General features: G+C 56.8%; 1 protein-coding gene across 1 annotated transcript; it reads right to left on the bottom strand.

The window, feature by feature from the left end:
* Positions 1-3,063: 3,063 nt before the first annotated feature.
* Positions 3,064-11,540, bottom strand: ARHGEF37 (Rho guanine nucleotide exchange factor 37; the record flags this gene model as incomplete). Its single annotated transcript, XM_080627179.1, has 12 exons — positions 3,064-3,273; positions 3,605-3,777; positions 4,139-4,334; positions 4,637-4,765; positions 5,693-6,022; positions 7,075-7,185; positions 8,110-8,214; positions 8,750-8,880; positions 9,440-9,639; positions 10,490-10,637; positions 10,784-10,913; positions 11,337-11,540. The coding sequence occupies 12 exons, from the start codon at positions 11,538-11,540 to the stop codon at positions 3,064-3,066; spliced, it is 2,067 nt and encodes a 688-aa protein (XP_080483305.1).
* Between the last annotated feature and the right edge of the window lie 14,704 nt (positions 11,541-26,244).

Raw genomic sequence — 26,244 nt, 5'->3', positions numbered from 1 at the left:
AACTGCGTTATCTGGCACTGGGCAGCCAGCCGGCGCCTGACACAAGCAGCATGTCCCCAGTGTGCTGCCACCTCCTGCGGGGCCCGGTGTGTGGCTCACGTCCATCTCCTGGTGGATGCGCATGGGCTGTTTCCACCTTGCCCTTCATGCCTGTCAGCCCCGGCAAGTGCTGGTAGATGGACATTTGACAGGTAGAGCCTATCCCAGGAGAGGCAGTGGGGGTCTGGGGCACCTCACAATAGCCTGTACCCCCTGTGCCTGCTGCAGGCAGGGCAAAGAGCTCCTTCTGGCCACACTGGCAGCACTGTCCGTGTCTGCAGGGAGGGAAAGGGGAGCTGCTGTTTCAGAACACATGAAACCAGAGCCCTGATGAGTGGGATAGAGAGCACACAACCAGTTTCATAAGTCGCCTGTCAAGTCCTGCCCGCCCCACGTCTCCTTCATGCAGGCAGATCAGGGCTCAGGCAGCAGCCGTTTCTCAGCTCTCCTTGTCCTGTCGTCACCTTCCACCCTCCGAAGGGTCCCTGGCACCCGTGGCCGCGGAGCGGGACCTGCTCCAGCCACTGCCTCCTGCACCAGCGCAGGGCTGATTGCGCCTGCACTAAGCAGGCAGGAAGGTGACTCGGGGGGAAATCTGACCTGATGGGAGTTGATCAGGAACAGAAAAGCCTGCAGGAGCCATCAGCAGCGAGCTGGAGGTGCGAGCCTCAGAAACACAGCCCCTGCACAGCCGCCCTTGTCCTCACAGCCCGCCTTCCTGTCCCGAGGAACCCGTTCAGGCTGGGAGCATCCCCAGGCAATGTCCCTGCTCCAGCAATGCCGTCCCCTCCCACGTTTCCCATGGGTGAGCGCTTGCTGGGGGCTTTGCTACCAGCCGGGCAGAGGCACCAAATCCCAGCAGATAAAGCCCCAGGACTCAGCAGGAGGGTGAGCCCCAAAGGCAGCTCTGCCCAAAGCAGGCACCTGGACCCACGTGTGGGGTGCACAGCAAGAGCAGAGCAGCACCTGGGGCCTGTCCCCACCTGCCTGGCACCCACCCTGTCCCTCCCCACATGGTGCAAGCTCAGGCAAGGACATGGAGCTCTGCCCCTCTGCCCAGCCCGCAGAGCAGCACCAGCGCAGCCACCCTGCCACCGGAGAGGGCCCGTGGGCAGCAGGCGAGGTGCTTCCCTGCGGGAAGGGCTCGGGGAGCAGGCGTGCAAGCGCTCGCCAGCGGGGCCATGGTACCTTTGGTGCAGGAAGCGGTAGGTGCCCAAAGGCAGCAGAATGATGCCAGGCTGCTGCACCAGCTGCCTCCGTGCCCCACAGGCAGTGAGAGGTGGGCACCCTGGCTGCAGGGTTGCAACCAGGAGCTGCCGAATTTCCCTCTGACACCGTGTCGGCACTACCGTGGACATAGCTCACTGCCCTGAGCCCCATCAGCATCGTGTAACAGCACAGCATCAGAGAAAGCCACAGGGAAACAGAGGCACAGAGCTGTGACGCCTCAGGCAGCGTGGGAGGCGGTGCTGCCTTCATCCCCACACCGAGCCTTAGGTCAGGAACTGACACAAGTTGGCTCTCAAAAGCCTTTTCCTCAGAGCCCGTGCTCTTCGATAGGGACCGTGTCACACCGCCGGTGTGCGGGCAGCCGCAGAGCCGCAGGAGCGCAGCGCGCAAACCCCTCCGCTGTCCCCGGCGGGCGGGCGGTGCTGCCACCTCGCGGCCGCGCAGCCACACGACCGGTCCCCACGCGAGGCCCGGGCGCCCAACACGGTGAGGCAGAGCCATGGTCTGAGATGTTGTAATGTCAGCGCATCGGTCACCGAACAGCATCTGGGGTGCACGGGGCGCTTCTCATCACCACTTTTAGAAGCGCCTCTCAAATGGGTCGACAGCATCATAGAATTGTTTGGGTTGGAAAGAAGCTTAAGATCATCCAGTCCCAACCCCCTGCCACAGGCAGGGACACCTTCCACTACACCAGGTTGCTCCAAGCCCCGTCCAGCCTGGCCTTGAACACTGCCAGGGATGGGGCAGCCACAGCTTCTCTGGGCACCCTGTGCCAGCACCTCAGCACCCTCACAGGAAAGAACTTTCTTATACCCAACCTCAGTCATCCCTCTTTAAGTTTGAACCCATCACTCCTTGTCCTATCACTACAGTCCTGATGAACAGTCCCTGTCTGCATCCTTGTAGCCCCCTTCAGACACTGGAAGGCTGCTATGAGGTCTCCATGCAGCTTCTCTTCTCCAGGCTGAACAGCCCCAACTTTCTCAGCCTGTCTTCATACGGGAGGCGCTCCAGCCACTGATCATCCTCATGGCCCTCCTCTGGACTTGCTCCAGCAGCTCCATGTGTTTCTTACATTGGGGACACCAGAACTGTACACAGTGCTCCAAGTGAAGCCCCACTGTGGTGGGAAACCAAGGCCAGGAGGGCTTGGGGGGACCCAGCCTGGCACCTTCCCACCACTAGCAGTGCGGTCAGGCACAGGCTGGCATTGCTGTGCCCTTTGTAGCAGGATATGAAGGCTGTGCTGACAAAGGGACCACAGTGGCACCTGGGGATGGGCACCCAGGCAGGTGCAGAGCCTGGTGAGGAGCAGGAGCCGTGTCTCCAGGGCTGCTTCACCTCAGTCTCTGCGCTCATGTCAGCACTGCCGCAAGAGCCGCTTTCCAAGAGCCCCAGTTGCTCCCCACTGGGCTGAAGACCCCTCTGCAGCACTGCACCCTTTGCAGCTCCATCCTGACCTAACAAGGACAACGCTGTCTCCTCTTCCCGAGGGACCTGTCACTGACATGGATTTCAGCAAACCCCTGATAAACACCAGCCACCTGCCCTCACTCCCTCGTGCTGCTTCCCTTTGTGCAAACACACATGGGACACGGCACCTTCAAGCCTACCCATCAAAAAGTGCCTCCCAACCGCCATCCCTTACACCTGTGTCCCCTGGGCCCTATTCTGCCAGCCCTTCCCACCATCTTCCCAGCCCAGGGTCACCCCCCTCCAGCATCTCCCTCGATGAGTCCTCAGGTGCCAGGCAGACTGCTCTAATCCAGTGAAGCCCATGCCCTTGGGTGCTCACACAGGCAAGCTCCAGCCCGTGGGCTCCTGCACGGGGACAGTCACCAGGTAGCTGGAGGGCACGTAGCCCCTCTGGCCATTCACCTCCACCAGGCTCCACTCCTTGTTCCCCTTCTTGTCGTGCGGCTCCAGCACCACCACGGGCTGCCCTGCCTGGAGGGTCACCTCCTGCGGGCTTCTGGCTGCGAAGGAGAAGCCAGCGACCACCTGCAAAAGGCAGGGGAAGGATGGAGGAAGCCCTTGCTGGACATCAAAGGGGGAAAGCACAGATGTGGCAGGAAGCCACTCTTGAGAGGGCAGCACAGTAGTGCCATGGATGCAGAGACACTGGGGACCACACCAAGCACAGCTCTGTCCATCCCAAGGTCCCAGCAGGGCACACAGTGTCAGGCTGTGAACCTCCCCTGCTTGACACATGGCTGCACATGTATGACCATGTATATGCTGGAGAAGCAAGCCCACCTTCCCACCCACCGCCTGCACACACAAGGGCTCACATGGAGCTGGTGGGGTTGCTAGGAATGGTCCCCACTCTTACCTGGTAGGTTGGGGTGAAGGTGGGCACCTGTGGCCTGGGAGCTGCAGGTGATGCATACGAATGTCTCCTTCTCTCCGTGCTGCTCTCCAGGGTCAGCATTTGCATCCCGGGCTGCTGGCTTTGTGCTGGGCAGTAGGGCTGGAGTTTTCCAGCAGGCACAAACCCTCGGGGACCTAGAGGATATGCACACATACAGGTCATGGGGCCCTGCTGGGGATATCCAGCAGCAAAACCCCCCAGAAAGGGATTTCAAAATGTCTCTGTGTGCATGGGATTCTCAATTCTCCTTTCCCAGCCACAACACTTCACAACAAAAGTGCTGTCTTGAGGAATGAATGGGGAAACCTGAACTTCACTGCTAATGGCTACGGGTGCAACTGGCAAGGCAAAGGTGGTTTTGGGCTGAGCAAGCCCTGGAGGGGAAGACCCAGGGGGAATGGCCCACTGTTTCATCTGAGATGAAGAAGTGACTCGGGTTTGGTTTCTGACCCTGGTGCCGAGGTGGGGAGAGGCTCCCCATAGCGCTCACAGTACCTCCAGCATCCACCAGCCATCTGTTCGTGTTCCCCTTGGTGTCCACACTCTGCAGCAGAGCTACAACCTGTCCTCTTTGCAAGGTCAGGTCCAAGTCTCTGCTGCCGCTGATGTTGCTTGTCACTTGGTAAAGCTTGTCTGGGCCATGCTTGCTCACAAGGGAAAGGACCTTCCGCTCCTCAGCAGGGTTCAGAGGCTGGTGGGGAGCAAGAGACACAGGAGCACTTGATGAGACAGAGGCATGCGTACATGTGCTCAGCTTTCTGCAGGATCACAGGTTGAGAGAGTTGAGAGGTTAGAGGGGAAACTCCTTCACATGAGGCTCTGCTTCAGGGTTTGGAGATGAGTGTCCAAAACCAGAAGAGCTGAGACAGTGGCTGTGGAGTCCCCCCCCCCCCCCGGCCCATGCCACTTTCTGAGCCAGATGTTATGCACTGGGAAGCCACAGCCCTTCCTCTTTATCCATATGGCCTGAGCCTTCCCCTTCCCAGCTCCTACCTGCACCACAGGACTGGGTGTGACCGTGTCAAACGTCTGTTGGAAAGCATGGAGCTGAGCAGCAGACTGCTGCAGGGTGTCCTCCACCATCTTCCAGAAACTGGGCAGGGGCATGCGGCCATGGGGCATCTGTGGAGACAGACTGAGATCAGAGAGGGCCCCGGCACGGGAAGAGCTGCTGGAGGTGCTGGTAGGGCCGAAAGAAATGGAGCAAGAAGAAAAGGGGCGAGAAAGCAAGAGAACAGACCCGGCCACCGAAGATACATCTCGCATCTAGGATCAAAGCTGCCCCTCTCTAGCTTTGAGCCACCTTCCCTGGGCAGGACCATCACACATGGGGCTCTTGGGGTGGCCCCAGCTCAACAGAGCAGTCCTTGAGTCCTGCTGTCCTGCCCTGAGGCCATAGCCCTTCCCACTTTATAAATGGAGATGGGCAGATGTAGCTCCAGAGTAGATGTCTGCAGCATGAGCACCCCAGATCGAGCCAGAGGACTCCAACCTCACAATCAGGTGTGTATGAAAGCTGCCTCCATGTGGCTGCATCTTGTTCTTGTCTTGATCATGGGTTAGGCCAGGGCCATGCTCTACCCCAGGGCTGTGGACTGGCCTGACCCACTGCGATTGCAAGCATCAGTCTCAGAGAGTGCTGTGCGATGGGGAGTCCTGGGAGACATCTCCCAGTGGATGGGGTGAAGGGATGCTCGTTCCTCAGTCCAGGAGCTGTCTCTCTCCTCCTTGCCTTCCCAGCATAGAGCTCTCAGGAGCTCAGAGTTAACACTGATCTCTCAGGCAGCACATCAATAAATTAACAGTGGTGTCCTCTAGGAGAAAGCAGGACAGTTCCTGGCAGTGAAGGAGAGAAAATTTGGCTTCCCCAACCAAAGCAGAGGAGAGATCCTTACAAATGCTAGGTGGGGAGCTGTGTGTCTGCATGAGCGGGCTTGGGCTACAGCAAATCAGTGCCCTGACGTCTGAGTGATGTCCCAGGCCTGAAGCAGTGGGTCTGGCTCAGCACATGTGCCAGTTTGGGCACACACACCGAGGGGTCACTCTCACCTGCTCCAGCTCCTTTTCTGCCTGGTGCAGGACCTCGGTAGCCAAGTCCCACTGCAGGGCACTGAGGGAGCGCAGGATCTGCCCCAGGAGCTGCAGGGCGGCCTGGTTGAACTGCGGGAGCTCGGCCACGAGCAGCGCATTGATGGCAAGGTAGGTGTTCATGGCAGCCTCCTCGTCGTACGTCACGCTGCCCGTCTCGCTCCTCCGCTCCTGGATCTCTTCGTAGTCCAGCAGCTTGTCCAGGCGCTTCTTCACCAGCTGCTGCGGCCCCACCAGCATGTCTGAGAGGCTGCACAGGGGCTGCCACACCAGCTTGTCCAGACGCTGCTTCTGTAGGGCGAGAGAACACACGCGTCCATGTCAGCCCTGAGACAGGACGGGCTGCCTGCATGGGGCATGCTCTTACAGAGAAGAAAAGACTTGGGGACCTGTTGAAGGGCTTGTATGGAGCGGGGAGCATCTGGGGCATCCTCCCTCAAGGCACATAGAGTGTCAACTAAACCAAACCCCAGTAGACAGCAGTTACGCATGCCATGATTCCAATGTCATGTGGTTACCCCACACAGCTATCCCCTCTTCCCGTGCTGGTGCTCCTTGGGGATGCTGGCACCCAGATGTGGGGCCCAGGCTGTCCTGTTACACTCCTCACTGCTTGGAAAAGATCCCCCCAGTGGCATTCAGGGGGACAGCCACCACCCAATAGGAAGTCCTGGACAATCAAGCAGTGGCAGTAGGAGGAGACAGATGAGGGTCTTAGGCCCTCAAACATAAGCATGATGCCCACAAAGCACGGATAGAGTGGATTTGGGAGCAGAAGCCTTGTGTGAGCCAAATAAACTGTACCCCTGATTTTCCCACCACCTTGTCCTCTACTGCAGCCCTACCTGCATGTCTGGCCATCAACATGTCAGGGTTCTGAAGGCACAAACAGCCTTTAATAGCCCAAACCAGCCTCACCTGGAGCCTCCACCCTGCTCACAACCCACTTAAAGGCCTCCTGGTTCTCCTTGTTACTGCTCTGGATGTGCTGGGTTTTGTGCCTTAGAGAAACCTTGGATTTCTGCTGTAGGTAGCTTAGCTCCTGGATGAACCCATCAGCTGGACATTGCAGCTTGCCTCCAGCCCTGGATTAGACTTGTGTTCTAGCCATGTCTCTGGCTCTGCCTCCTCTTTCCTGGATGGATGCTGGACCTGGTTCTTTACTTCATGTGTCTGAGGCTGCTGATGATCCTGTTCCTGGCTCTGCCTGCAGTGTGCAGCCCCGAGGGGAGTGTGCCTGTTGGTGAGGACACTGCTTGCTCTGGGATCCCCCTCAGCTCTTGGCTGCCCTGCCTACCCTGGCAGGAGGCATGAGAGCAGTGCTTGGCAGAAGGAGCACTCACAAACTCTGGGAGAGCAGTGCAATGGAGGTGTTGTGCAAAGCAGCGGTACTGCTGGGCAGGTCCATCGGTGAGCTCCAGCTCATGCTCGTGTGGGGTGGGCAACAGGAACGCCTGAAAGGGAGAAAGCCATCTGAGCTGACCTGCAGAATCTGACACCACTGAATAACCTGTCTATAACCTGGCCCTGTGTTCCCCAAGACATGCTAATGTCCCTGTCCGGGTGCTCTGCAGCCCAGCAGGATGGATGCTCTGGGCTACTCCTGTTTGCAAGAGAAGGAGCTTGCTTGAGTGTTAACAAACATCTCTGCTCAAGCAGGGGTCATACATTGCTAAGTACTTGCTCAAGTACTCCTACCCCTACAAGGTGGCCAAGGCTGCCCTATGGCCCCAGGCAGCCTGCCCCAGATTGATGCTGCCTGGTGCTTTGGCTTTTGGGTTTGGTGATCCAGCAGCTCTGGAGCTTCTTGTATTTGTGAACAAAACATTCTCCCTACCTCTGCAAGGAGAGTGAGACTGGTGGGAAAGGAAAGAGGCCAGGGATGATGCAGGAGAAGACCTCAGCTTTGAGAGGCTTTGCTCTAATGTTAACCCTGGGCAGCAGCCTCCTTCCTGCCTCTCCTGCTACTGAAGCAGGTGATTTTGGAGGGGAAGTCTGTCATCAGGCCCGATCTGGGGACATTTCTGCTTTATACCTGTTATTAACACAGCAATTCCTCGGCTGAACAACACTTGGCCTTTTCAGCTATTTAACACCTTGGAATAATGATCATTTTAAGGACAGGTTATCCTCAAATGACACCCAGCTCAGACTGCATTCATGAAGCCTCATTTTGTTTTAAGCTGCCCTGGACCTGAGCAATCCTTGGATGTTGTGCAAGTCCCCAGCACAGCAGTGCCCTTCAGCTGAGAGATGCAATTTCCTGACCATCCCAACTGCTATGGGCTTCCACAGGGCCTGAAAGTATTCTGTGGTCCCAAGAAACAGGTCCTGAGGACTGAAAGGGGCCAAGCCCCTGCAAATGGTCAAGGGTTTACCTCTAAATGGCCCAGGTAGGATGCCACATTCTCCTTCAGTGTGGTCACGATGGACACCACACACTGGAACTTCTCTTCCAGGTCGTCATACTCCTTGTCCTGAGTCTGCAAGGCAAGGGGCAGCTTAGCACCAGCATGGGTAGGCCGGGCGATGCCTTGACAGAGAGGATACCGCTCACTGAATACCAACACAAACAGCATCTTGCCTGAAGCTCACAGTGCTGGGGACAAGCAGGGGAGACCCCGAGAGGGTCCACGAATCTGAAAAGGGCTGAGATCTATTGTGCTCAGGATGCAGCTAGAAACAAAGCTTCTGGTGTGGTGCTGCTGGAGAACACTGGGGTGTCTTTCCTTTTGCCAGGGTGCCCAAAAATCCCTTTGGACGGCAAAGTGCTCCCCTGTAATGCTTTGAAGCAGGAAGGGAGGTGTGTACCTGCATCCCTTCTATCATTGCTTGGGATGAGGGATCGGGAGCACTGTTTCAAATAGGACTGTAGCTCCCGTGACAGCACGGGCCACTGGGTGTCAGCATCGGCCACCCCACCCGGCTCCGCTCTCCCGTCCTGCTGAGAGGCACCTTGGAAAGCCCCAGAGGCAGCCCGAGGAGCGGCAGCAGGTCCATGGATGCAGGGCTGCTCACCTTGGCCACGATGCCGGCCTCGTGCATGAAGAGCCGGCTCAGCCGCGAGGTCTTCTTGGCAATGGAGTGCGTGTTGAGGCGCGCGAAGCGGTCCCGCAGCGTCAGGTGCTCAGCCTTGTTGTATTTGGTTGCTGCCTCGGGTCGGGGCACACGAGGTGAGAGGAGAAAAGATCAGAAGAAGAAACTTCAGGGCAGCATCCTCAGCAGCCTGAGCAGGCAATGAGGCCCCAAGCTGACAACTTGTGATCAACGGGATAAGCACAACCCACATCAAAAAAGGGAAGCCCCGGGGGAAGTACAAGGGAAACCAAAAAGAAGAATAGGCTCCTGTTTGTGGGGAGCCTGATTCCTTCTATCCCAAGGGCACGACTGTTCCTTCCCATTCCCCATCTCCAGCAATGCAGACGCACTGGTTTTGTGCCCACCCCTCTGCACCACCCTTCTCCTGCAGCTTTCGGTTCTTGCCCAGCTTGGCATCTGCAGGACCAGAGCAGGGCTGGCTGCTGCCTGCATCATGCCAGGAGCTGCCTGCACTAGTCTGTGGCTCCACAGGCAGGATGGGTGGAGAGCAGGAGAGGCCTGAACTGATTCAAGGGCGAATTAGTGCAACACCAAGGGGAGACAACTTGGATTGGGCTGGGGCTGCCCAGACACTGTGCCCCCTGCCTGCACCGTGCCCCAACCACTCACCCACTTCCTTGCGCCGCTTGTACTCGTTGATGTTGGTGTTCACCTGGGCCATGGCACGGACGGCTGCCTCCAGTGCCGAGTACACGCTGGTGTTGGGGGGGGTGTTCTCAAGAATCTTCCCCAGCAGCAGTGGGTATTTGGTGACCCTCTGCACCGGCATCACCAGGAAGAAGCTGAGGTCCGACGCACCCGTGTGAGGCCTGATGAAGAGGGGATCACTCATTGTTGGCATTGAGGGCTGCCGCCTGCTCTGCTGTTCCCCCAGCTTCTCTGCGAGCATTCCAGGGGGAAAGCAGCACCTCTCCAGCTGCAGGGGAGCTTTGCTGTGTTGGACCCGCAGGCAAGCTGTGCTCAGCAGCCAGGGGGGTTCTGGCTGTGAACCCTGCTCTCTGCCAGCCGCTGGCAGGGGATGCCATCAGTGCCAGCCCCAGGCAGTGCTCTGCCTCCCTGAACAGTGCTGTGCTTGTCTAGCTGGGAGGCACAGGATGGGTGCTTGCTCCAGAGGCAATGGGGAGGGAGGGTGTGGATAAAGTGCAGGCAGGCTGCAGGCAGGACAAGCTGCACGCAAGGCATAGCTCATTTGGGAGTTGCATCGCCTGTGCCCTCAAACAGAGCAGCAGATCCCAGCAGCTCCTCTGCAGCCATTCCTGCTTCTTCTGTCCTACTCTCTGATGATGTGTGTGACCCCTCTAATAGTTCAGGAGGGGTTTGGCAGGTCTCCCAGGGCCAGCCTGTCCCTCTGGTCAAGCTGGGGGACATGTGTCCTATGGCACAGCCTCTTGGACTGTGGAGCAGGCAGGAGATCTGCATGCCACCCCATCCCTTGTTTTGGGGTCCACCATAAAAGCCCACCAGCCTGGCAAGTGGCCCCAAGAATGCAGGACAGGCTGCCAGGGACTGCACCAGGCAGTGCCAAAAAGGCAATGGCCATGAAATTACACTCAGCCTGGTGGCATGTGCCCATGCAGCAGCTTGTCCAGAGAGAAGGAGGGCAAGGCCAGTAGGTAAAACAGGGAGAGGGAAGTGGTGGTCTCAGCAGGAGGTACCTACACTGTTGCGTTCAGGGTGTCCAGGATCTCCTCCTGCAGCCTGGGGTCCTTGCGGTAGCTCTCCACCAGCAGAAGGGCATGCTCATAGCTGGCACAGTAGATCTTGTAAGTGGTCTCCATCTCCTCCTTGAACTCCTGGAACAGCGTGCCTGGGGATGGAGAGCGAGGTGGGAGAGGATGGTCCTTTCCTGTGGCCTCAGGGAAAGGCAGAGGTTTCTCCCCAGCCTGCTGGGAGGGTGAAGCTGGCAGAGCAGTGCCAAGCAGCACAGGTCAGCTCTCGTGCTGTACCACTTACTGATGCAGAATAACTGCTCGTGCTCATTGGTGGCTGTGGTCGTGTCCTCAAGACCCTTCAGAAACCGTCTGGACATGTGCAGGATGTCATCAGTGTTAGAGAAGAGTCCTTCCAGGTCAAGGTCAGGCAGCTGAAGGGAACAAAGGTGCCCCAAGGTAAGCTAAATACATCATGCAGAGGTGGACCATGTGTTCTGAACGCACTCATGCCCTCCTGAGTACTTGTGTCCTTCCAGCTGCCCCACATGACACCCAAGGCGCTGGAGCGATGCTCTGTTTCAGGAGCACTGGGGACGCTGAGACCTGCCTGTGCTTGTGAGTGGGGCAATGAGGCCTCTTCATGTTACAGATGAAGGGTTAAAGCCATAGGATGGCTGTACTGGGTCTGACCCAATGTCCACCCAACCCAAGACCTCTAGTTGACTGAAGGAGACCAGGGAGGTAGAAGGTGAGCATGTGGCGACCTCCCTGCAGTGTTTTGGGCATCTTGCAGCTCTCAATAGGTTCATGCTGCGGTCCCCAGCCCCTGGGTAGGGGGATGTATCCTGCCTCACCTGCTTCTTCTGGAGGTGTGCTCGGATGTCCAACACGCAGAGCTGGATGTTGTGAACGTAGCTGGCCTCGGTGGTGATGAGCTCCTCCACAGCCAGCCGCTGGCTCAGCTCCATCCTGTCACAGGGCATCACCTCCTCATAGACACCCTCTTCAGCCTCGGCTGCATCCTCAGCATCGGGCTCTGCCCCGGGGTCACTTGCCATCTCTGCAGGACACTCTGCAGCAGGCAGCAGAGGGTTACAGACAGGCCACAAAGGGCAGCCCCAGGACGGGTGCTCCAGTGCCCAACCCAGTTCAGTGCCTGTGCTCCCTCCCCTGTGCTGGGGGCATCCCACAGCACATCCCCAGGGACTCTCAAGCCATCCACATGCGCTTACAAGCAGGTCATGGATGACACTGCAAACCCACGAATCCCCAAGTGCTGCAGGCCAGGAGCAGGCTGGCTGCGGAGGGCAAGCACCCACGTGAGACAGGCAGGGACTTGCCATGCACACATGCCCAAGCTCCAGCAACCACGTGCAGGGCCAGAGTGCAGGCACGGGGAGCCCCATTGCAGGCAGGGGCCCGGCAGCATTCACCCTGCACTGGGACTATGCAGGACTGCTCCCCAGGGCACAGCGGTGTTTGCAGCCTCTGCTCCCACTCCTTGCTCCTGGAGCAAGCTGTTCCTTCCCTGCCGTGGTTGCCCGTGCCTGGCACCTTGCCTTGCCTTCAACAGTCCTATTCAAAGTACAAAGAGTGTTTTTGCAGTGCTTGAACAAAAGACGCTTCTGTGGCAGGCAGAGACGGTTTAATAGTGATGGGGATAGGGAAGAAGCTGTGGGCGCCTCTGCCAGGAGCACTCCCAGTCCCTGGTGCGCAGTGCCTGTGCCCTGCCCAGCACGGCCTGCTGATCCCCTCTGCCTGAAGAGAGTGTGAAAAATTGGAGCTGATTCATGCCATTTCCTTCTCAGGGAACATCCTCTGCTGTAACCGATACTGAGGAGCTCCCAGAGCACCACAGATAGCGCTCGATCTCAGGCAGGAGGCCTTGAGAGACAGGCATGGCGCAGCCCACGCCAGTGCAGTGCACCTCCAGACCCCAGCCGTGGCCGGGAGGGGTGGATGCTGCCAGGCCACCTGCCTGTGGGAGCTGCGGAGGACTGCAGAGCGAAGGCAGGGCCGAGGTGGCTTGGCAGGATAAAAGCGAGATGGCAGAGGCTGCAGCACAGGGAGGGTGGATCTGCCTCTGCCCTCTGCCGCCTGCCCAGCCAGTGCCAATCCACAGCCACACTGGGACACACCGCGTTCCTGCTTCAGAGGCTGCAGCTCTGGGCACCTGCAGCGGGAGCAGAGGGGCTGGCAGGACATCGCGAGCCTGGGGAAGGGTCCAGCTATCAAGCAAGCACTGAGCTGGCGAGTGGCCCCTCCTGGCACATGCGCACTGCTGCGCTGGAGGAGAGCTGGGCTTGGCAGAGCAAGCCAATGCCTGTGCCGAGGTATGGGACCTCTGCCTGCCTTCCAGGGGCGCACGCCGCTGCCGGCTGTCATCCCTGCCCCCTGCACATTTGGCTGCCACCCCTGCCTGTGGCATGGCATTGGCTGCTATGGGGAGTGTGAGACACTTTCCTGCGTCATTTTGGGTGCTTCCAAGGTGTGCAGGCAGAAGGATACCCATCAAGAACTGTTGGACAAGCCCAGTGCCCTCTGCCTGGGGACGACAGCAGAATCCTTGCTCAGAGGAACAGCTGCAATGGAGACATCTGGAGAGCCCTGGTGTGAGATACCCCTGAAGAGATGCCTGGCAGCATGCAGGCAATGGTGCGTCACTGGTCTCTGCACCAGCATCCCCCGGAGCACGCTGCTGTTTGGGGGTTGTCCCCAGGCTGGGTAAACCTCTTTCCCTCCCCTTACCCCATCGGCCTGAAACATCAGAGGAACAGGGGAATAGGGCAAAACGAATAAGGAGAGTTTCTGCGCAGCGTTGGACCAGGCAGAGAGAGGAGGAGCAGGTTTCCCTCCCCGGCTCTCCGCCCAGGCAGCTGCCGGCCTCTGACATGTCACTGCTGCTCGGTGGCTCCGCGGACCCACATGGAAAGGACGCGGTGTCCCCGGTACGCTCATAGCGCCCGCAGCTCCGGCACCCCCTGCCCCGGTCACCCCGCGCCCCGAAAACAGCGGCCCCGGCTCTTACCTGCGGAGGCGCCGGGGCTGGCGCCGGGGCTGGCACCGGGGAGCCGGGCCCTGCCGCTGCCGCTCTGCCCCTGCTGCTGCGTTAATGATCAACCCGCGGCGGGACCGGGGCAAGGCGGGACCCCCCCGCGCCCGCCGCCCGGCTCGGGCCCCGCCAACGCGGTCAGATGAGCCGCGACGCGCTCCCTGCGCAAGCCCGGCTGCGGCGGGGGGGCTGGCACCGGGCGTTCGCCGCCTCCCGGCAGCCGAACCGGCGGGAGAGGAGCTGGGAGAGGAGCTGGGGACAGGAGATGGGCAAACGCCGCCTGTCCCCAAGCGCCGTGCCCGGTCTGTGCTAACCCCCGGCACGGCAGCCGCTGACCCTCCTTTCCGCCCCTCCACCCCCGAACCTTGGCGCTACGCCAGTGCAGTGATGTCCTGTGCCGGCGGCAGCTCCGGCTGGAGCGCAGGGGGTGATGCACCAGCTCACTCGTGCCATAAACAAACAGGGGAAAGTCCTCTGGGGCTGTTTTTGCTATGGCTACAGTGGGATGCTGCCCCACGGGGAGCCCAGCTGGTGCGCTGGTTGCTCGTGCAGCCCATCCAGAAAAGTCCAGGATTTCCCCTGAGTTATCCCGTGGGGAATCCACGGTATGCCACATGCCCCTCTGCCATCACTTCCCAGCAGCTTAGCCATGGAAAAGGAGCAAACAGAAATGAAAACATATAACTGAGGAAGCAGTTGCACGGATTGGGCCATTGGGAGCTACTGGTTATTTGGTGTGAAGTTGTTTTCTCACTGGTGAGGTGTTTGCATTGTTATAAACAACTATTAGAAGAGAAGCTGATCTGCTGCCAACTCCTGCCACTGGAGCTCAGCCACAGCGTGGCCACAGGGAGTGGATGGCGACACATGGGGTTTCCAGGCTAACCCACAGTGTCCAAAAGCTGTCACAGCAAAAACGACTTATGAGTCAATGACTCACACAGGTCACAAGTGGTGTCTGTGTCCACAGATAAACATCCCTGTGGCCAAGAAGAGCTTTCTGGCACAGCACTTCCCTCTGGGTCCATTGCTGTGGCAGCGAGCCAGCCTCCCAGCTAAGGTGCAGGGTTGATGTGGGCTGGGCAGGGCACATGGGGGCCTGCACGCATCTGCCCCACTGGCTCCCTCCCAGTACTGGTGCCAGGAAGGCCAGCCTGCCCCACTGCCTTCCCTGCCTGCATCCCATCCTACCCACAGAGAGGCTGGGTGCAGCTCATGGAGCTATGCCAAGGGGCCACAAGCTAAAAGCATGAAATCTCCCTCCCTCATCCCTGTGCTGGAGGGATGCTGCAAGACACAAGAGGAGCTTTGAGTGGATAATCTGGCCAGCAACACAGCAGGAGGAGCCAAGGATGTGAAAAGGCAGAAGCATTAATGCCCAGGCAGGTCTCTGGGAAAAAAGCCAATGCACAGCAATGTCCCCTGGCTGGGGTAAAGCTACCCCACGAGAATGGTTCCCAGGCTGACCCAGATCATATGGGCTTAGGGAGAGATGTGGCCATGGGAGAGACCCGCACACAGCTGGGCAGCAAAGGCTTTACCTGGCCTTGGGACACAGATGTTGTCCTTCCTCCCTTGCACGTGGGAGCAGGGATTCAGTCCTTGCTCAGGCACTTTGTGAAGCAATGAAATGCCTGGCCAAGCAGCCTTCGGGCTGGCATCACACTGATGTCAGGAGTTGCGCAGCTCTGTCCTTGGGCAGGCACTCTCGCTGCTGTGTCCAACAAAACCATCATCCCTTCAGGCACGTCACTGGTGCTTTGCTCCTACCAGCATCTTGTGGCTGATCACGCCAGGGCAGAACCCACACTCTAGTGGATGCTGATGGAGTCCTGGCAGGGCAGTGCTCCCCCTCGGACGGCGTCCTCATGTCCTCACTCTACAAGGGCCAGCACAGCGGGCAGGATTCAGGCCACCTGCTCCGCCCCGGCCGGCTCACGTCACGAGTGTTGCCTTGGGCATATTTCCCATTCCAATCCTGTTTTTCAGTCGCTGGATACCCTGCCCTCAGCGAGCTGCTCGCAGCCCTGTGGGGAGCGGCTGACATCTCCTTGTCCCCAGTGCAAGCCTTTCCTTCCTGCCATGCTGCTGCTCCCCTCCCGTCCAGCCCAGGGGCTGGGATTGCTGTGGCTCTGCTTTGCCTGGGTGGCACGGGGGTGGGAGCAGTGTCACAGCGCTGTCACCACCCCAGGGCTCCTCAGGGAGGTGTGAGACCAGGCTGGCTGCCCCGGCCTGGCTCTGCTGACAGAGGAAAAGCAAACAGGCGCCTGCTGGTCGAGCTCAGTTGTTTGTGTCCCAGGGCGAGGTGTTGAGCTCAGGTTAAACCAAGCTGAAGGGTCCCAGCGGGATGGGCTGTCTCCTGGCACTCGGCATCGGCACCAGGGTGTGCAGCCAGCGCTGCCAACACAGAACCTGGCAGGCGGTGGGACCCTGCAGTGGGGAGCAGCAGGGAGGCAGGACTGCCTTCACCCGCAGCAGAGCCAGGCTTGGGTAAACCTCAGTTTATGCAGGGTGCTTCTCACAGAGCAAGAGTGAGCATCCTCCACAGCACTGCCCAGCCACAGCAGGAGTGCTCTGACAGCTCTTTTGTGGCACTGTTTAAACAAAAACCAACCCAAGCTGCTGGTGGGACAAGGTTCCCCTGTGATACTCCTCGTGTGAGGACCACAGGCCCAGTCCAGAGGCTGGAGAAGCACCTGCTTGATGGTGCTGGGCTCCAGCTCAAAGCATCAGCAAGAGGAAGACAGGTTTGCAGGGCAGGAGGCTGACGGTTGCACGAGCCAAGCTCAGGGATATGTGGCTGCCCAGTGTGTAAACAGCCATCTTATCCCAGAAGGTGGTTATTGCCCCCCTACATCTTACCCTGAACTTCTGCTGACTCCTGGAATACCTTTTGCTGCCATCAGAGCTTTCCTACTACTCAAAATACTAAAGCTCAGACTACTGGGATGAAAGCTAAAGCCATCAGGGGGCTCTCTGGGAACACAGCAGATAAGCTTTGAGTTAGGGCTTGCTCAGAAAATAAACACAACTTCAAGCCATGCAAAGCACGGCTGTTCAGGCTGTGCCTAATAACAGCAGGCAGGGGTTCCTCCCTGAGCAGCAGCTTTGCACAGGAAAGTTACATTTCCTCTGTTTAATCTTTTCCATTATTACTGTTCTTTGGATTTCTTTCCCGTCTCGAAAGGACTTTGTGACCCCATGCCGCTATCAGCCATTCATGGTGGAAATGAAAACAGGGAGAAACACAGCAGCTGGAGAATGTGCTTGCAGGTGCGTCCTAATCACTGAACTTCCTCCCACGCTGCAGGTCTAGGAAGTGGACTTTGCCTCCAACACCATTGCTTGTGTGTGCTGTGGGGCAATTTGAGCTAAGGCGATAGGGAAAGGGGGGAACAACCCATGCGATGAAGGTCTTCATTCTGCTAGGCTGGCCATTAGCATGAGCAGCTCCTGAAAAACCACTTGGGTGTCATTCCTTTCTCTTCCTTCTTCCCTCCTCAGCTAACCTAACCTGTGCTTCCATCCTCTGTGGGAGGCAAGGAGGGGTGTGTGTGCCTGCCTGGGATAATCCCATCCATGTTCTTGGCCTAGGGCCTGCTCCTGGGCAGGTAGAAACTGTGTTGGCTCCAGTGGTCTGGAAGGAGCTGCAGGCTCCTGCCTCATGGCTGGGGAACACTGCCGGCACCACGAGGCACAGCACAGGCTAAAAATAAGCAGATAGAATTTGATCCAAGCAGAATAAAGAGCCAGCTCTTTATTTCTAAGAGGGTTATTTATGGGCCTTAGTCAGACCTTCATGGAGAAGTCTTCAACCCCTCTCAACTTCTCTGAGACTACAGCAGCTCAAGTCTCCTGTATCAATGTTTTAGTGCTTGAAGCTTCATGTCCACCAGCCTCTGTGGTCCTTCTCTCTCGCCACCAAGTCCTGCTGCCTTGCACTGCTTTTCTTACCCCAAGATCTCCATTCCTCTCGCAGGGCTGGTGACACCGGGCCTTTCGCCCATGTGTCCCAAGTCACTGACACCCCATCAAAGGGCAGTGCCAGTGGCACCACTCCTTGCCCAAAGCACCCTACAGGGCAGGCGCACCATCCCACCCAGCACCTTCAGTGAGGAGGGAACGAGACATGAGGGAGGCAAGAAGAGTTTGGCAGATTCTGGTGGTCTGCGCTGGTTTGTTGTTTTCACTGATCAAACCCGCATCTTCACCCTGCCTGGCTTTGAGCAATTCCTGCTCCTGCCGACTCATCACACCCAACGCCGCGGCGCTGAGCTCCACATGAGCACCACCACCTCCTCCCAGTGCTCCTCACACTCTCGCCCTGGGCCACCCCACTCCCGGGCCCTCACCCCGGGGTGCAGTTGTGCTCCTGCGCAAGGTGAGGGCATGAGAAGGTAACCAGAGGTGCAGCCCCTTGAGATTCACTTTGGGATCAGGTACCTCTGGAGTCCCACCAGCACCCACTTCTCCAGGCAAATCCCTGCAGGAGGGGTTATTCTGGAGTCACTGCAGTAGCTGCAGTGCACGGGAATGTTTCAGGGGCTGACATCTCTTGCTCAAGGGAGAAATGAGGAGTAGGAGGGAGGCAAGAGCAGCCCTATGAAGCTGCCAAGCCAGTCCATGCGTAAGCTCTCCATCCCATGTTCCACTGATGCAACCGGGAGTGCCTCTACCATGATGGGGCTTGTGTCTCTGCCACAGGCAAGCCTAAGAGCTGCCCCCTTGAGAGGGATCATCATGGGCTTGTTTCAATGCTGAAGGCAGATACGCAGCCCAGGAATCCTAGCCGGTGTGCTGTGTCATGGTAAGGATGCCTGAAGCAAAGTCCTTGCAGTAGGCCACCAGTTCCACGCACTGGAAGGAGGGCAGGGAGGGACAGCCCCTGAGCTTTGCGCAATGGGCTGGGGAATCCCAAAAAGCTCTTCAGGGTGCAGCCTAATGCCTGGGGTCCCCTCTTATGTTGTGAGCAGATAAACCAAGCAGGGAAAACCAGGCATCTCCCCCGGAGGCTGCGGAGGGCTGGGGGAGGCAGCTGCCTGGCATTAACGCAGCTCTGAATGCAGATCTCTGGCAGCCTGGTGCTGTTGGTGCTGCCACATGCCAATGCTGAGAAGACAGAGGGATGTGGCTGAGCAAACCCACAAAGGTTGAAAAGAGGCTGAGGTGGAGGGAGAGGTCCAGGCATCCCTGGAGCCCCAGCAGCAGCAGAGAGGCTGCAGGACCAGCTCATCGTGTTGCCCACAGCCTCCTTTATCCGCCTCCTCACCACTTGTCAAGGAGGATGTTTAACTGGGGAGGAGTTTGCTGTGGAAAAACACATCATCAGCTAATACCGTGGAATGTAAAATGATGGCCAGGAGTCCCAGGTGCTCGTGGCACTGTCTGCCACTCAGCATGGGCACCACAAGCCCCAGACCATAAAGCTCAGCACCCCCGTACCTGCCGGGTTATTCCAGCTGCAGCAACATGGGGCTTCCGCCAAAGCATGCTCTGCCTGTCAGTCACTTCTGCCGCAAGCAGAGCTCCCCTGTTGTCAGCAGCCATTGCTTCATCTCCTTCTCTCCAGCCTCAGGATGGCTGCAGCGTCAGAGGGACGTCTCCATCACTAATGTGCGTAAATGAGATGCCACCTCCAGCTCTTCCACCCGCCTTGACTCACCAGCGTACGCCCCAGCTGCAGGTCTCCTCCCCAGGCCACCATGGTGGAGAGCCTCCAGCATCTTCCACTTAGAGACCTCTCTGCCAAGCCTTGGGTGCTGCTCTCAGCCAAGAGGGATCCCAGGGTGATCCAGCAAGGATGTGGGGAGGGAAACCTGGTTCATGTGGTCTGCTGGGGTGTACAGTGAGATTTTCAGCCAGCCTCCCATCACAGACCCTCGAGGACATGGTGCTGTATGGGAGGGAGAGGAAAGACCTGCTGGGCAGATCAGTTGATACAGGCAGGAAAGGAAGGACTGAAGTAAAGGGTTTGTTCTCACAGCAAAGGGGTGTTACTCACAGAGAAGCATTGAGTGTGTCCAGAAACGGCTTGAAAAGGGCAGGGGTAGCAAAGTGACCGTGTCTGTAACCAGCACTGGGTACTTCAGAGCAGAGCAGAGAAGGTCAGGCTGTGAGGAGCTGCCAGGTTTGCCGCCCCAAGCAGTGGGACAGTAAGGCAGCCAAGGAAACTTGAGCAAAGACAAACACACAGACCCAGTCCTAGAGTTGGTAGCCCAGTGATGGGCTCTGACTGGTGCATCTTCTTTCAGAAAGGAGATATTGTTGGTAATGTTAAATGATGTTTGCAAAATGTCTGGAGCAGAGGAAGCACAAAATGGAATGTTGGAAGTGAGTAGGAAAAAAACAGAGGCCAAGAAAGGAAGCATTATCACTGTGTGAGGCAGCGATGTGCCCATGCTCGGGGGGGCAGTGTGTGGGTCTGGCTCTCCCCACTGTCTCCATCTCTACAGCGATATGGAAGAGGCTCAGAGAAGGGAAGCAGAAATGACTCAAGCTCTGGAGCCACCTTTGTGTGAGGAAAGGATCGATGGCCAGGAAAAGGGATAACGGAGAGGGTGTGATACAGATCTGCACCATCTTGGGAGTCATGTGAGGGTATGGAGGGGTGATTGCTCACCATATGTTCCAGTACAGGAGACAAGCTCCAAATGAAACTACCTGGAGGGAGGTTTAAAACAAGGAAAAGGAAGTGGTTCTTGGTGCAACCTATAGTTAAACCATATTGCTCCCTGCCACAGGATGTGACAGATGCAAAGCATTTAAACAGGAACTGGATGAATTCATGGAAGAAAAATCCTTTGGGTTATTAAATACAAAGAACCACCATCTCTCTTCCTTAAGGCTGAAGGACTGGTGGGCGCTCAGGGACTGCTTTGAGGAAGTCTTGCTGTGCCTGTACTCTGTAAACATCTGCTGTGGGCCACAGCTGGAGCCAGGGTACTGATCGGGGTGAGCTGACACAGGGCTCTTGCGTCTTGTCAAACCGCTGCCCTGGGATGAAGCCACAGCACAGGCAGCTCCCATGAGCACGGCACACCGCTTCCTCATCCAAGGGAAGGCTGGGATCTACAGGGAGGCCGCCCTACATTGTGGGCTCTTTCCAACCTGTGCCACTTGCCGAGCCAGCCATGCAATCACAAGATGTTCCCGTTCCCTTTGACTTCCAGAGAACAGTTCATCGTAATCAACTGACGTTCACTGTTCTTCTTGCAGTGCGTTTGCGAATGACTCATCCAGGGAACATCCCTCTGCCTGTTTTCCTCTGGATTTTCAGGCAGCATACGTACAACCTAACGAAAGCAAATACTTCTGCTGCTAACAGCCCTGTGGTGATGCCCTGGAGAGAGAGAAGGGGAAAAGATTCTGGGAATCCATGGAAGCCACAACACACGTTCTGGTTGCAAAAAATCATTCTTAAAAGGTCTTTTGCTGTGACTCTGTCCTGCTTCTCACTCTGTGTGTGTGTCTCCCCTCCACTGCTTAATGCTTTCAGAGCTGTGATTAGCCCAGAGGTGGCAGGAGCTGGCTGTTGGGACACAGCAGCTAACCCCAGTGTCTTCTGTTCACCTGCTGCCACACGGTCGATATGATCTGATCACTGTGATATGCAGACAGCCCTATCTGCTGAATCCAGTCTGAGTCTGGAGGTTGCAGATCATCGTCTCCAGTTCCCTGGGGGGATGAAGCAAACCTCACAGCAAGGGCACACAAGATGCTGTCATGTGCCTGGAGTTCCCTGCAATGCACCAGTTCTCAGCAGCCAGGTACCAGCTGCTGGGTACAGAGGATGTGACTCCGTCAGCTTTAATGGGAAGGTCTGACTCTGGTCTGTCCCCTCTGTCACCTGGGAGAGAGTCCAGGAGAGCTGAAATGAGGAGAAATGTCTATTTTTAGAAGCATTTGTTCTCAGGATAACTTTTCAGAGGTGACTGACAGGGCTTCATGTGCTCCAGAGCTAATACAGCAGTCACAGCGTGACAGTGGCACATACGTGACCCTTGGGCAGTGAGCAGCACACTTCAGGGGGAATGATCCTTTCTCTAGCCTTGGGTGAATGTCAAACACTCATTACTTCCCCTCTGGCCTCAGACCATGTTTTGTCTCCCTGCAGGGGGGAGACAGGTCCTACACATCTGAATTTTCTTGAGAAGCTTCAGAGGGATATGAATGGCCTGTCTCAGGTGGCAGGTTGGATGTCATCCCAGGAGCATGGGTAGCCACCACACACCTCCCTCTCCTCTGGGGACCCAGGATACTCTGTGTCCCACTGGAGGCAAGATCACAAGAGACCTTGGGACAGCAAAGGAAGTGCCTTACTTAGGAGAGAGGTGACAAGTCTTGTGCCTGAGTCACACCAGATTTCAATCTGCTCCCCAGGTTCCAGTGGGCTTTGGACCAGGCCAGCAGCACCCATAACCAGGGCAAGGCATTCTTGCTGTGTGACATTCCTGTGTCAGGTGTCACTCACCAACACACATGTGGCTTCACAGACCCGAAGGAGACGTCAGCAAGAAGGAGCATGCGTACGAGAGCTCTGCACACACTCACACAGTGATAAATAGAAACTCCTGTATTTTCACTCAGTCCCAGTGACAAGAGCAGGCTCAGAGCAGCAGAGCTGCATTCTCATCATGGAGCTGCTCTGCAGCTCAATCTGGTCCCAGGCTGTTGGAGGTGCCCTCCTGCTCTGTTTGTAGCAGGGACCAGTCCCCACCAGCACTCTCTCCCCTTTGCCCAAGGGCGATGCAGCAGGACCTTGTGCTGCTCACGCTGGAGCTGCAGTCAGTGCAGAGCAAAGGGAGGCTCACCCCTAGCTGATGATGCTCCCAGATTCACATCATGGGCTCAGTGAAGCACCCCACTCTGCAAGGCACCCAGCTGCTTTCCAGGGCAGGGAAGACTGGTCCTGTGCATCAGGACACCAATTCAATCTGCTGCCAGGAAACACCATGGCCAAAAGCTGCCTTGCTGTGTCACAGAGCCCAAGATAAGCTGTCCCCACAGGGTCTCACAGCTCTTGGTCTGAAGCTGGTGTGTCCCTGGCTAGTTTGAAGCATGGGGTTAGCAAGCTCAGGACTGCTGTGAGATCCTGCAGAATCATTTCTGAGTCTGGAGCACCTAACATAGACCCCTGCTTTTGCAAACCATGGCCTCTGCTCCCCTGTGCTGTGCTGAGCTGTGCTATTCATTGCTTCTAAAATTAGCCCAAAGCCCATCAATAAAGGAGACCTTGAAAGAGCTGGCTCTGAAGAGCATCAAAGCGGAGCAGCCCGCACCCTTTTCATCCGCTGGCTCTGCTCCTCAGATGATAAAGGGGGACCCACGTGTGTGACCGCTGCTCTAGAGATGTGGAGCGGGGCCTTGTGCATCAAGGGGCTGATAGATTTGTTAGTGATATTTCCAGTGCTGTGGCAACAATGACGTGTGATGAGCCTTTCCCCTTATCTGGCAGTTTGCACCCTGCACTTCCCCCAAGCACTAATGAACCAGAGCTCATGCTGATCTTTGGAGCCGGAGAGGGAAAAAAATTAGGCACAATCAAACAGCATCTCTCAGCCCATGGTTTTGTCTCTTTGCTTTATAAATCTCAGCAAGAATCGCTTTTGAATGTCATGAAAAGCTGCTCCAAGAAGATATTCAGGTCTGCAGGTGACTATTGGGAGGGACAAGATACTACTCCCAGGAGGACACACTCACAAAGGGGCTGGAGACCCAAGTTTCTAGCCACAATTTATCTGGAATCAGGTGCTCCATCCTGAGTCTAAATCCTGGGTGCTTTGCTCTGCAGCATCGCAGTGCCATGCCCTTGTGCATGGCTTCTGGGAGATGGGCTCAGGATCCATCAGCGCTAGTCCCCTGCAAACCTCCCCCAGGATTTAGAAATCAGGAGGGTGGCCTAGGAAATGTCATGGTTAAAAACCACAGAGAGATTTAAGGGCAAGCCCCTGGAGGGGTGGGCTCCTTTCTGCTGCACCTTTCTCTCCAGGCCCTCTGGGGTGCTCTCAGACATGTTTTTCTTCCCAATCTTGGGAGGAAGCAACTTGCTCTAACAAGACTGGAAGGAGCTGTAGTGTCCTGACTCCACAGCACTAACTCCCTGCCCCCTGAGGAGGTGATATGCCACCGCATGATATGCTGTAAAAGATAAAATCACCAGACTCAGCAGCCCTTGATTGGGTCCCTCATCTGCAATCTGCTCGAGTGCTGATCCTCATCCAGAGGCAGCCTCCAAGTGTTTTAAGATTCAAGAGGTGGGAGGCAGAGGGAGGATTCCTGCTGCAGAGGGGCCTAGGGGCAGTGGGGCACAGCCTCTGCTCTCAGCACCATGTAATTTCTCCCCCAGTGCAAGAAGAGATGCAGAGCACCCCAAGCAGAGGGTGATGGGGAGCCCACTGTGATGGACTTTGCTCTGCTGGCTCCTGCCACGGGAGAGCAGCAGTGTCCACTCAGCACCCCCAAAGCCTGCACTGGGCAGCCAGGACCGAGCTGGCCACATCCTGCAGCCCAGGCAGGCTCTTGCTGTGCTGCTACAGCAGACACTCTGCACCACCTACTTTCATTCCTCTTATCCTCCCCAGCATCCTAAACCAAAGCACATGGCACGCATAAAACCCGTGTTCCCTAAAATAGTTGAAGAAATTGTTCTTAGGGGGAAGATTTACTCCCAGGTGTACCAGCCATCATCCACAAGCTGAATTACTTTGAGTGAGAGGAGACTCACCTCAGTGATTCGAACCTGACTGATCTAAGCAGCCTCACAGAGGAAATGTGCCTTGGATGCCAACTACCAGAGCTCTGCACTAGCAGGGTAATTAATTCAAAAGCACCACTGAAACTGCCGCTGAAAACTTATCCACAGCCCTTGACATGCAGTGAATCAGCTGTGCTGCCATTTACATCTTTTTTGGCTGCTTCAGTCTCTCGCCTCAGCTCCCAGTGCATCCGCGCAAGCACCCAAAGCAATTTTAAGTCTGACATCACTGGAAAGTTTGGACCTCAGCTTCACCCCCGCTCAGCAAATTGTCCCTAGGGACTGTGCCAAAGGAAAGGAGATGCAGCTCCTCCACCTACATGCAAATGCTTCTGGAGCTGCACAGCCTGCTGGCACTGGATTAGGGAAGGGACCTGCTTTTGGGGAATCTCACGGCATTTCACAGAGGTAAGGCAAGGTAAAACGAGGTGTCCCAAAGGAAATCAGATGAGCTCCATCAAGAAAGAAACTTGTGATGATCTCATGTCTCTGAACCTTTTTTCCTGGATAGATAGTCCAAGCTCTGCAGCAGAGCCGGGGCAATTCAGGCAGCCGGCAGAAGCTGCTGCTTGGCACTAGTGTGTTCACTAGATAAACCCCTGTCTTCCAGGGAACAAGTTCTTCGGTAGAGCTTCAGCTGTGCACTAATGTAATTTCCTATGATTCACCCAAATTGCTTGAAAATCCCCCTTTTCCTGCAGCACCTAAAAAAACCCCAACCTTCTCTATGAACAGCCATGTATGTTCCAGACTGAAGAATTCCCCTCTAACTTCATGCAAGCCTTGGAAATGGTGCTCATGGACACCTTCTCCCTGGACCCAGATACCTTTGGTTTGATTCAAGTGCTGTAAGAATCAGATTTGTCCCAGCCCTGCTCCAGGCTCTGCCCAAGCAGACAGAGCCCTGCACCAGCTCCAGGGCCCCCCATGTCCCTTCCCTGCCAGAGGACAAGCAAGGCAAGATGCTATAACCACACTGTTGTGGCTGCAGATGATGGGGTCTGTTTGGAGACATGATGTGGTCAAATGCAAGGAGTTGGCATAGGTGGGGAAGGCTCATCCCAGCCTTGCCTGTCTCTGCTGTGCCTCTCTCGCAGCACTGCTGGAGATGGAAACCCAGGTCGGACATGGCCCGGCTGCTCATATCTTTTCTGATGCAATAAAGCATTGCCTGTGCTGGCTGTAACCCTGGGCTATGAGGGAAGACAACTTTCTGAGGGTTATGTGAGAACACTTAACGCAGGCACCCTTGCCAAACACAATGGTGCCTCTTGCCTTGTGCCAGCACTGGCGTGGAAGCTTTGCGCTGAGATCCAGCCTGGCAAATGCAGCCGGTGTCAGACTGCTCCGGAAAAACAGGGTTATTTTCAACCTGGAGCAGTTCCCTGTGCTGGCTCCCCACAGCCCTGTACTGGGTCCTGCCAGTGCAGGGGAGGGAGCAGCAGCAAGGCAGGGACTAGTGGCCCTGGCAGGGGTGGCCACCAGCACCTCCTTGGTGCCTGCGGATGCCCTTGGCATGGGTGGGTGTCAGGCAGGACATTGCTCAAGGAATGTGGAGGGACCGGATCCCTCCCACCCCACTGTAACACCCTGGTGAGCCCCACTGAGCCTGCAGGGGAACAGGGTTTGGCCAGAAGCGTGGGTGAGGTGTCCTTGGGCACACAGGACCGTCCAAAGGTGAGCTACCTCACGTGGGGTCCCAGCACAGCCTGGTTTGGTTCCTACCAGCACAAGCTGCTCCTCTCCAGCCATTTTCCCAAGTGCTGTAAGCTCTGCTAACAATTGCTGGCTGGAGAATCAGCTAAGGTCAGTACAGAGCCAAAGCCCCAGGGCTCAGAGGGCAAAGGCCTCAGCGTGAAGGTGTAACAGCATGGGCAGGGGGAGCACAAGGAGATGATAAAGCAGAATGGATGACCCCAGACAAGCAACCTGCTGTGTCTACAAACCTGCAAACCAC

Source organism: Psittacula echo, assembly GCF_963264785.1.
Source record: "Psittacula echo genome assembly, chromosome: 11".
Lineage (NCBI taxonomy): Eukaryota > Metazoa > Chordata > Aves > Psittaciformes > Psittacidae > Psittacula > Psittacula echo.
Note: the sequence above shows the minus strand (reverse complement) of the source record. Positions and strands in the feature narration are given on the sequence as shown.